Genomic DNA, 12,548 nt, shown 5'->3' on the forward strand with positions numbered 1-12,548 from the left:
CGTACTGCCATCTAATCGATTGCTAAGCAATTCATAAATCACGTTAACAGCTTTCACGTCAGGTGCAATTTCAGTTCTCAGAAATCCGTGAGGAAATGAAAACCACTCCAAAACACCAGAGACAAGAGACAGGGAAGCCTCAAGGCTTTTCTACCTGTCTTTTGAACTAACACAGGCCTTGCGTAATGGGAACCACGGTTAACGCGAAATCCGATCTCTTTCACTGTCCTGGAGTTAAAGAGACAAATATTGTGAGTGCGCACGCGCTCACACACACACACACACACACACACAACTCCATTTCTCCCCAAAATAGCCACATTTTTTTTTATTTGGTGATTCAATACATTTTTAATTCAAATAGTCACCACATAACCTAGGCACAATATTAAGCATTGTACAAGCAAAGTATTTTACTGATTTTCATTTCAATTGCCAAGGAGTACAATAAGTGAATTGGTTAAAGGATATACTTCTGTACATAAAAATATCCATGTATTTATACAAGGGTATGGAACAGAGTTTAAAGATAAGAAACCAGAACATCACAATAAATAGGATGTGTTCCTACAGGACAGCAGAGCGCGCTTTGTCAGGAAGCTGTCCAGTCTTTTCACAAGGTGCTTTTTTCTTCTGAGCTAGGCTCACACTCCCCAAAAGAAGGGCTAGGGTTTAGTCACGGCCGGATCTGAATGCCTACGTTCCCATGTTGCTTTTTATTTGCATCTCCAATAACAGGGGGGAAAGATATCACTTATTTTCAAAAAGTCTTCGCGACTTACCAAATCCTACTGATTTCCCACTTCAGTATTTTAAAATGCAGATTACTCTAAGCTCTAGCACCGTATGAGAACGAAATACATGTATTTTTTGTCAGAGCAACAATATTTCATATCATCTTTGTTCCTCTGGCTATAACAATTCTGTTTAGAAAAATTTACCACGCTAAAAATAGTTGATCTAGGTTGTCATAAAAAAAGAATATTAAATACCTTTGGTAAAAATAGATATATTTAACAAGATTAGAAAAGCAAACAGTTATAATGTCAAAAGGAGAATATAAAAATGTACACAATAAAACAAATAAACCAACTTATAGATAAAGTGAAGATAAGGCCACTCTTCTTTTGTAGGTTTGTCTCTTCCAAACCATGACTGTAGTTCTCTTCTTCTAAATGGTAGAAATTTTAGTAAGAAACATGGAAAAATCCAGTCTTTCCTATCAGCACGAGACAAGTTTGATTCATAGAAACATCGTTCCTTCGTAAGAACCAAGTCTGTAGAACATAGAACACTCTGGCTTATATATGTGAATATAAGGAAACAATTCCAGATTTCTGCGATCGCGAGCCCAGAACACGCAGCTTTAGAGTTAAGCAAGGCAACAGAATCAGGTGCTCATTTGCACACAGTTCTTTCCTGGACTGACTTTAGCCTACGCCGTATGCAGACAGCTGGAGTCCACAGCCCAGCGAGCGGAGGAAGGACATGCTAACTCTGCCACTGGCTAGCGATGGACAACAGTTCTCTGTTGTTTTGTTCTGTTTCTCCCCTTGCAACCCCAAACCTTTTCTCCTGTCATCTGGGCCTCCTCTCAAGAGAGAGCTGTTGCACCACTTCTAATTCCGTCTGGTGTCTCCTCTCTTAGAACACTCACTGTAAAATCCTGAAGATGAAAGGTCCCTGAAGCAAACAACTGAGATTATGGATGGAGATAATGCGCAAGTTCTAGAACAGGTCAGCCACGGAGCCGCGCTGCGCTGGGAGAGGCTGCGCGTGCCGATGTGGTTATCCTCCCGTGTGTCCTCTGCACACGCAGTCACACTCCTCGTGGTGCTCCAAGGCCACGTCCGTGAGAGATTTATGCAATCCCCGGACACCACTCTTTGGTCTCAACTGAAGGACCTGAAAGGAACAACGTAGATGTCATCTTTAAAGTCAAACGATGTCTACCACTTTTGATTCATGGACAAGCAAAATTTCAGAGAAGAATCTTGCAGCCCAATGAAGACTGATAGAATTTTGATTTTTTCTTTTTTTCTTTTTTTTCCTAGTGAAGGCATCAGGAACACATTCCCCGACCCTGCAGAGAGATCCTAGGGGCCCCTGGGTGGCTCAGTGGTTGAGCGTCTGCCTTTGGCTCAGGGCAGGATCCCGGGGTCCTGAGATCGAGTCCTGCATCAGGCTCCCCCCACCCCAGGGAGCCTGCTTCTCTGCCTGTGTCTCTCATGAAAAAAAATAATAAAATCTTTTTAAAAAAGGGAGAAATTCTAAATGATCATCCTTTCACAACAGAAAGGACATTTTAATACCGGCCACTTGGAAGGACGCTGCCCCCACATACAGAACAGTCTTTATGTTGAAAGACCCACTGCACCCTCTTTATTTTACTCCCCTGACGATATCACAGAGAATTTTACCTTGGTTCACTATTCCGAAACCCCTACCGCCCAGGCCTTTTTTCTGTTTGTCGGTTGCTTTCACTCATTCATTTTTTCACACGTGTAACAAATATTTATACTTGAAGGGATACAAGCGCTGCAATACCGTGGAAGGAAACACGATCGCTCTACAGCTGAGTTTGCTCAATTATGCCACTCATTAATTTTCTTGGCTACGCTTCAAGTCCTCTATAAACTTGATGAGATGGATTAGATGTACTTCATAGACATCAGCCTTCGTCACAGCTAACTTCGTGCAGCTGGATCCTACCGTGCAGTATATGGAGGTTGGGTGATAATAACAGTGATGCCTCTATCACAGGAAGTTAATTTGCAGTCTGGCTTTTTAATACAAAAATACTGCAAAATAGACACGGATACTAAAGAGGTTTCTTTTTGACACTGTGACAGGAGGGCACAGCTATGTGTTCGATGAAAGATTATCTGAAGAATTTGATAAGAACCACCTATTCAATGTGTATCTGTACTTCTCCTATTAGAAATAAAGTTTCGGGAATTGTGTTTGTTCGGATTATGAATGAAGCGGCCTAGTTTCTCTGCCCTCTGGGTAGGACACAGATAACTTCATAGAGCAACTTCTAAAAGATATCCTTCCTGGAAAATGTTCGTTAATCCAAAAAGGCACAAGTCAAATCTTATGACTGTTCCACTTGAAGATTTAAAAGAGAAACGCAGAGAATGTATACCTCACTTGGAGTATGTGGCCATATCAAAGGTTAATCAGCTAACATTTTTTGAATGCTTACTGGGTGCCAGGCACTGTAATAAAGTTTTTACATACTTTGACTCACAAGAATCCTATGAAGTAATTTACAATTATTACCCCTATTTTACACATGAGTGAACAGAAGCTTTAGAGAGAATAGGGACATAGCCGGTATTCATACTTTAGCCAAAGATGAATTACTAGAGTGATAGGTGATAATTTTATAAAGACTCAGAATATATAATTAGCCATATATTCCACTTAGTAACTTTCTAGAGAGATAAGCTGCAAAGTCTTGGAATAACTAAGAGAAATAGGAAACTTTTAAAGCAGATTTTCTATTACGTTTGGAATTCTAGAAGACAAATCACTGAGACTCTATTATTTTAACATGAAACGATTGAATACTATTTTATGTGTCAGTATTTTGAACAACTTAATGTGGCATCAAAACTAACTACTCTTAAGATACTGGTGCTACACCTTATCAAACTTCTGTTAAGAACTGTTTCTGGAATGAGGTTGAGTGGCTAGATAAACTGCAGTACTGGTGTAGCCAATGTCTTTAATTCCTATCTCTGCTTGGATACATTTTCCCAGTTAGTAGGGGGAAAAAAAATTACTATAAAAGGTAAGGGTTAGAGAAGCTACCATATACAGTCCTAACAGGCAGCCATGCCAGGCTACAATCCTACAATCGTTCTTTCTTCTACAAGTGGTTACGTCAAGATGCAGTCACCAAATAAAAGCACCCCCCTTACCACACCCCCAGTCTTCATCCCCTGGTGTTTGTGGAGATTTACAAACAGTAGAAGAATCTCATAATGTTCTAGTTATACTGAATCTTAGATAAGAAATTCTAATACACAGGACGGGGCTTAATTAGTGCTTTCCTTCTTAATTTCTTTTCCAAAGTTTTGACTTTGGAAGAAAAGGACTTGGAAAATAACCAAGAAGTCCCAGATAATGTTAAAGAAGACAGTTTTCAGGACAAAGTTTATGACACTGTAGAAGAAAGAAGGTAGGAGCATGCTATCTCACACAGTTTTGAAAGAGAGGTTTAAACTAAAATTACAAACCTTTGAATAATCAAGGGAAAAAGCTAAAATCAGAGACCGTGGAAGAGATTAGATGAGGTACAGAAAGAAAGGGATGAACATGTACCACTACCTCCACTGTGTAAACAGAGTGCCATTAAATTTTGGGTGCTGCAGGACCTTGGGGGGTGGGACTCAGTACTAGAGGAAGGCTGCTGGGGTCTCTACTTTGTACTCAAACAGATCTATGCAAGAAAAGTAAGTCTGTACTTCATGTTGCCAAAAAAAAAAAAAATTATACAAACAAGATGAATGTCAGGCTAATTAGGAATGGGAGAGAGGAACAAATACAATTCTATTGTCAGAGGATCCTACAGATCTTTTTCCCTGAAAGAGCGTACTCTTCTGGGCATAGTTCATTAAATCTTTATTGATCATTTGCCATCATCAAAGCCACAGGGGGGATAGAGGTGAGTGAGAGAGCAGCTATTGACTCTTTCCATATTATGGGCTTGGAATGTACCAGACCTGGTTCTAAGTGTTTTGTCAGTTCCTTGAATCCTCACAATGGAGCTAGATGTCCACTTTACACACGAGGAGATGGGAGGTGCAGGGGACTGAGTCATTTGCTCAAAGCCAAACAGCTTCAAACCCTGGATGTCTGGCCTGGGAGTGTGTTTTGTTAAGTGCTACACTGCAATGTGATCTTTGTTCTTTCCTAGTTCTCAATTTGGTAAAAACAAATAAAAATAAGTAATAATTATGAAATAGCAAAAATTCTCTAATCGAGACATCTCTCAAGTTCTACACGCGGCACAGAAGATGAACTCGTTATGCTACGACTGGCAGGGACGTAGGAAGTGTTTCAAGGAAGAGGTGACATCTAAGTTCATACTTATGTAAAGCTCCTGTCTTGCTTTCTGAAAAATCCTATTTGGGAGATAGAAAAACCATTTTGGAAGAGCAAAAATGGGTTCCAATAAATAATATCTGGTAATCGATATGAAAGCAATAAGACTCACCTTAGTAATAAGATTACACTATAATATCCTAACATGGAACAATAATATCATCCTATATATTATGAGCCTTTCAATTTTCTGAACTTATTTTATGGTTCAATGGTTGAACAAAACCCACTGAAAATGGTAAAGGAACCAAACAGGGAATAACTTATAGAGTAGTAACACAAGGAATATAATTCAGCTTAATAGTTAGGGAGGCTGGCATAGTAGCCTCCTTGTAGGTAGGAGCCTACCCTATAGTAGAGGTAGATGAAGGAGAGAAAAATCAGAATGCCGAAACTCTGTCTTTGCTTCTTCCCTCTCCCTGGGGTAGAATAATCTCCAAACTGAAAACTGGAACAGTAGTCACCGAAAGGCCTGAGATGGGCTTCACTTTAAGGGAGTTATGTCGCTAGATTCACAGTAATGGTATTCAATGACTTAATGGTTTTCAAACTCTGTGAAATTATGTTTAAAAATAATTTCACTTATTTAGGAATAGTACTAAACTCCAAACTTACTTCCAAAATAGAGGACTAAGAAAAATTTAGGCCTCAGAAATGATGAGTTACACCAAACAGACAAACTGTCTTTTTTTTTTTTTTCTCAGAAGGTAATTTGTTAACAAAAACCTATGGCAGAAAAATTAACGATTCCCACTGAGCATTTTAATAAAAAAATTAAGACATGATTGTTCTGGAGATATTTGTGGGAAATGTGGAGTAGGTAACCATATAATTATACTTCCACACACACGTGCATCAGAGAGAGTTGTGGGAAACTTGTACTAGGAGGTCATACAATTAGATAAACATCCTTACTGATATGTGTGTACAGACAGATAATGCAGGCATAAGCACCCCACCCAACGGCTAAAGAATAATGGAGTGATGTCGTTCTGGAAGAGGGCCGGTGAGCTTACGAGCACTGCCCACAGTCTGTCCTCACATACCAGTTTCACCTGAGACTCTAAAATAGATGCTGCATCCTCTGTGGCAACGTTCTTCGCAAACCTAAAACCACTGTTATTTGAAGAGTAATCTATAAGAATAGGACGGAGGGAGATACACTTGGCCTGACCAAAAGCATGATGTGGGCTCAGCAAGTGATAAACTTGTTTAAAAAAAAAAAAAAAAAAAAAAAACCTAGTGGAGGGAGACTGTTACCAGCACAAGGATCTTTTAGAAGCATGGGATGTAGAAATGAAGGTAGAACAGGAGTAGTGGTGGTAAACAGGCTTTTTTTTTTTTTTTTTTAAATCATAGACTGCCAGTTTTCGATGTGACTTTCCAAATATGGCAATCTACTGATTATCATAGGATCACATAGCTGGAAAAAACCTGAGAGGTTACCATATTTTACATTTATCTTATAGAAGTTAAGTTGCCTGCTGATGGTTACAAGTTAATGGTAGATCTAGGATGGAAACAGGATTCCTTGTCCATCGGAATCCAGCGTTTTATCCCACTCATCAGCTGCGATACAACACTGGTGGAGGACGGCTCGGCCCTGTCATATAAAGCACAGTTTATGATACGGGGCATATTTAAATAACCTAATAGTTATTTAAATTTTATTGTTTTATTGATGTCCTTATGCACATGAAATTTCATCTTACTTACTAAGCAGATTATTTATTCTCTGGTTTAGTGGCAAAGATTAAAAGTCATGAAGTGATGATATACTGAAATGAAGGCAGGAGGGCAGATTTTTGGTTTGGTGTAATGTAAACGTTTTGTAAAAATGAAGGTTAACCCATCAAGAATGTTTTGCTTGCTGATGTATGGATGCTACGCGATGCTGCTGGAGAAAGGATGGGTATCACTGGGGGTAGTCTAGCACTTACAAAAATTTGGAGTAAGTTCTAAGGCTCTCAAGGCTCTGAAAAACAATAATTACTAATGTTTAATTTCTATATTTTCCTTAATTCCACAGAATAAAGGGATGAAAGGAAACCATAAGAGGCTTAACATGCTATTTGGGGCAACATGAATATTGGGAAGATTGGTATAATTATGAATATGTCTTCCTGGGACTTATGTTCCCGTATTGCCCCAAATGGAAAAATAAATATCAAAGATCTCCTTTCTCCAACAGAGACAATAATTTGTCTCCCAGTCTGTCTTTAAAATATTTTCCTTTCATATTTTGAAAAGTGTAATGTTGAAAAGTTCCACCCATTTTTTTTTTCCCCTGCAGAACACGTTTGTTTTTTTGTATGACAGATAAAACCTTCACTGACTACCCGTGTTGTACAACTGGAAGACAAGCTTTCCAAGCCTTTAATACCTGAGTTTTTGAGTTAAAGGTCCCAATTCAAAAAAAAATGAAAACGAACTATTTTGTACACCTTATTCATTCTTCTCCCATGAAGGCTACCTCTCCCTTCCAAACAAAAATTCATATCAGATTTATGGTTTTATTATTTGTTAAGACACAAAGGAACCCCAAAAGAAAATGATATACTCACCTCATGGTATTTTTTAGTGACTTTGCTTGGGACACATTGACACTCATTGCAGTTGTGCAGACAGCAGGCACAGTTCCCACCACAGCGTTTAACCAGGAGACAACCTGGCCAGAAAATGGTATCGGTTCTCTTTAGTTCTTCCCTTATGGACACCGAGAAGTTACGAGGTGTGCAGCTGTATAGTCTTACCTCCTCTTTTAGAAGGTTCAGGTCCACCACTACATGGCATAAAAGAAAGCAAAGAAAAATACATGTTCATGCTTTGAGCTTGAATTTATTTTCCATCAAGCTCTTTTCATATAGTGGCATAAAAGAAAGCAAAGAAAAATACACGTTCATGCTTTGAGCTTGAATTTATTTTTCATCAAGCTCTTTTCATAGAGAAATATATTTCACCAACAATACCCCCAACAAGATCCCTTCTTATTTTCACTAGGTTTTAGGGCTACGCAGCTGGCAAGTTGGACTTTTCTTTTAGAGTAAACAAAGCTTCATTATGACTTACTGACCATTAAAGAGATGCCATTGTGCAATATTAAGAACAGAGCCAACAAAACAGTTGAGAGCTATAAATAGGAAACTTTATAGAGAAAAAGAGGGCTACACCTTTTAACCTCATAAGAAAATAAACAAGGGGAGCATTGGAGGGAAGAATAGAATGTAAAACGATGAATGCTTGGATTAAAAAACAAATGCAATTTTTAAAAGGATTAGAAGCTCTTGTAGTGAATGAGAAACAACATACAGAAACTTGCAACTAGAGCTTTATATAATTTTTCTGGCAATAAGACTCATAAAAAGGGCGTGAAGAAAATGAATTTTTGAGGACAATTGAGTAAACCATGAGTAAAAAAAAAAAAAAAAAACAATGATACATTTAAAAAGGCTGAGGTTGCTCAAAAATCCCTGCTTCTCGCGCACTGAGTAATTCATAGTGTTTGAAATTCAGTTTAACTAGACTCCTTCAGATTTCTGTTCTCCTTCTAAAGGAGGGAAAAGAGGTCTAATTGATAACGACTGTCTCTATTCTTTAAGTAAGTTGGTTAACTATGTAGTGTTTTATTCTTTAAAAGAATACCTACTTGTGAAGACCAAACAAAAATATTCTTTCATCAGATTCTTGTAGTAAATTCTCAAAGAATCATTGTTTTTAGCTACAAAATGATACTTTGCCTCAGCTAAATTATATCAAAATAGCATGTCATATTTAAGATGATTTTATATGAACACGAATAGTACTTATTAGTATAAGCATCTCTAATATAATTTTAATTTCTGCTCTGTACCTTTGCCTTTTATCCCCCTAGAAATATTCCAACAGCAATTCCAATAAAATTGAAGAGTTTTGGATAACATACAACTCATCAGATCTTTTTCTTCAAAATAAAGGTTTTATTAAAACTTGTAGTGTTATCTAAATAGAATAAATCTGGTTAAATATTAAATATCTTTTCACCAATCTGGGAAATATTATAAAAAAGAATTGAAAAGAAGAAACAAATTTCCTGGTTAAAGATGGTTTCAAGTAATAATAATCACTATGTATTCCAGTTTTAAAAATTAAGTGCCAATAATTTTAAAATGACTTTAAAATGACAAGGTAATAAAGCATTAAATGTTTGTTTTCTTGTTGCATGTTTATGATTTTATATTGACTTGTACATGTGATCACCTTCTGAAACATCAAAGGAAGCCAATGTAAGTATTTTCAAGAAATACATTATAAATCATGCATAGGCAATTGTAAATTACAAGCACACATAAACTATATGATTGACTAAATCCTTGGTCAAGTATAGGGAAATGCCAAGAGGATACTAATTCCAAAAGTTCATTTCAACATCTCATTTAGCTAAAAAATGATTTTTTTCCAACTCAATAGAAAAAAAATCACTGTTTTGAGTATTTAAAGATTTCCCTTTCATCTGAAAAATGATCCTGTGAAAGGAAAGCTTTTAAATATTTAAGAGGAAATGAGTTCATTCTTTTGAGTGCCATAAAAGACCAACTTACCGCTAATAAAAGTAATGAGATAATTGAGTTAAATGACGTCACGTACTTCACCTGACTTCATTTTGATGAGCTAATAGTGTATGTACATACTGCTCTTTCATTGTTAAAGCTGTATATGAGTTTATCCGAATCTTTTCTCTAGAAGTTACTATGTAGGCCAGAAGGGTTTAGAAAGTTGAAAACATGCACATACACACAAAACAAAAGCCAGTTGCCAAAATTTTCAGTGCTCAAGATTTATACCTCTTTAGAATGTGAATGAAGCTCTCAGCTTTCAAAGGATATTCACCTACCTCAGTTTTAAACACAGTATTTCATGGAACTAGAAAATGAGACTGTATAAGTTCACTTTAAAATGTTTACTTAACCACAATAAAAGGTTAGATAGATTTCCCAAGTGAACTGAGTTATGATACCTGCTACAATGTGAAAATTTAAACACACTTGCAACTTAGCTTCCACTCATTTATCATATTTGACACAACAGTCAAAAGCCCTTTTTAAGTACTGGGTAAGCCTGATTTAGAAAATAAGATATTTTCTTTTTCTGCAGTAGCAAGGTATGCACGAAAACCCTAAGCTAGAGGAAGAAAAGGAAGAAAACAACAGAAACCAAAAAAAAACCAAAACCAAAAACAAAACAAAAACACCAAAAAAAAAAAAAAAAAAAAAGACCAAAAACCCTCCAGAAAAACATTAATGCAGTGTACACTACAAATACAATTAAGGATTTTCAATCTGGCATATCTTATTTGAAATTTAAGCTTCCTACTCCTAACTAAGGCTCCCAGCTCACCTAAGCTTCATTAAAATAAGTCTCCAAACACTATGCAGAACTTCTGGGAAAGAAAAATGAAAAGAAGAAAGAAGAAAGAGAAAGAAGAAAGAAAGAAAGAGAAGAAAGAAAGAAAGAAAGAAAGAAAGAAAGAAAGAAAGAAAGAAGAAAGAAGAAAGAAAGAAAGAAAGAAAATAAGAAAAGAAAGAAATAAAAGAAAGAGAAAAGAAGGGAGTGAAGGATCACATCCAACACATATTTTTTTTATAATTTTAGTCTTATGGAGGTTTCCCTCTGCAAAATATTTGAAGAATAAAAATCAATGTTTGGGTTCTGTATTTCCTTTCTCCAGCTACTTCCTGAGACACGCATGCATTAGTTTGTCCTTCTCAAGAATGAAGACTTGGAGTATGGCACCAATTAAAGTCATTTATCCTAATGCAGATTTTCTTATTGAGATTCACCAATATTGCAAGTTTTACTAAAAAGATAGTATGGACTGTAAAAAAAATCACGGATACACTTTACTTCTTTGTTGCTCATTCTTTCAAGATATTCAACTCAAGGAAATTCTATTACTGTGATGCAATCTGAGGGTGGTCTTTCTAAGATGAATGTGGTAACACTGTGATATGTTTATTCTGTGGAAAATCACTTTCGATGTCTAATTAGAAGCTTTTAAACGTTTTACTCCTTGTTCCTTTGTAGAAATACTCTTGGGAGGGGAGTTGGTTTTGTCTATATAGATGTTATCCCACACCTGCATTTTAGTTTATGTAGAGTTCCAAAAATATACACTGCTTTTCTCACACTTACTGTACGCTTAAAAAGTTAATAGTTTTGGCAAACTGCAAAGGGCTTCAATTTGGAAAGTGCTAAATGAATATTTGAAAGATCTGGTTCAGTGCTGGATGCTTTTAAATACAACGCTAGCCTCTGGCCAAATCTTCCCTGAACACCAGGTGGAGAGGTACAGGCGTAAAGGCATGGCTAGAAGGGAGATTTTTAGGCTCGAATCCTGAGATAAGCTGTCAAAAACAAGATCTGAGCTTAGAACCTGGTTTACTCCCTTTGCTTTTTCCAGATCAACATGATAATCTACTTCAAATCTAACAAAGGCTCTATTCACAACGGTTTCAGCCAGCCTTGCAGATCCTCATTTTCCTGTTCCTAAGTGGGAGGGAAGGGAAGTGTTCATAAGTTATTCATCAAGTTATTCATCAAGATCAAATCTTATAAATATGTAACAGCTTCCAGCATCTGGACAGGATTCGGCTGCCCTTGCACTTGAACACCGATTTCAAATATTGCTGAAAGGAAACCACGTCTGTTGGCATAGCAAAATACCATGGTTGGGCAAGTCTGGACATGACCTGCTGAGATTAAAGCTCTTGATCCAGAAGGGCTGCAACTCTTAGCAGGAAAGGGCAGGAATCGGGTTTCTTTCTGACAAGATTTAGAAGAACAAGTCTGGTGCAATCTGCCCTTGTGAATTGCTCAAACTAACTAAACATTGTTCCTTCCATATAAATTCTCCAGACTGTCATTCCATCCTCTAGAGTGACCCTGGGTAGACTTCAATGTTTCTGAGAGCCTGCAACAGATTTTTTGAGTGCATTATAATTAGCCAGTTATTTCTATTACTGTTTCACATTTGTGCCTGATATGGAGACTTTCCAATCCTAATGTTATGAGGAAAATTAGCTAACCTTAGGGAAGACTCCATTAATATTATTTCTAATTTCTCAACTATGTGGAATTAAATCTAGTTATCAACGGTGAAGGGAGATATGTTCGTAGGGTCATGTGATCATTTCAGAGGCAAATTTATAGACAGAAAAATTATCATATTGTGGATTCCCTTCAGTCATTCTTTTCTTGCTCTGAATCCTGTCTTGGAAACTACCAGTTCTAATTTATGATGAGCCACTGTTATTTTCCATATTATTTATAGAAGTTTGTAGGCTTAGGAGATGGACATTTATATAATCCTGGCCCACAGGGACATGGTAGGTACTGATTTTTATTTCTCTCCCTTTTCTAGGCCCAAATCTGGTTTAGCAGCTAAGCAGCTAATCTCT

At 37.0% G+C, this 12,548-nt stretch overlaps 1 protein-coding gene across 2 annotated transcripts in view; it reads right to left on the reverse strand.

Moving 5' to 3' along the window:
* Positions 1-300: 300 nt before the first annotated feature.
* Positions 301-12,548, reverse strand: part of PDGFC (platelet derived growth factor C) — a 197,981-nt gene continuing 185,733 nt past the window's right edge. Inside the window, exons 5-7 of one of the 2 annotated variants that reach the window (XM_035698899.2) lie at positions 7,869-7,897; positions 7,680-7,783; positions 301-1,905 (exon numbers count right to left, since the gene is read on the reverse strand). In XM_035698899.2, coding sequence (XP_035554792.1) covers positions 1,893-1,905; positions 7,680-7,783; positions 7,869-7,897 — 146 coding nt within the window. In that variant the 3' untranslated portion in view covers positions 301-1,892. Of the gene's footprint in view, positions 1,906-7,679; positions 7,898-12,548 lie in introns of both variants that reach the window. The other variant, XM_025438684.3, reaches the window with a different exon arrangement.

The sequence above is a fragment of the Canis lupus genome, chromosome 15 (genome assembly GCF_003254725.2).
Source record: "Canis lupus dingo isolate Sandy chromosome 15, ASM325472v2, whole genome shotgun sequence".
Taxonomy (NCBI): domain Eukaryota; kingdom Metazoa; phylum Chordata; class Mammalia; order Carnivora; family Canidae; genus Canis; species Canis lupus.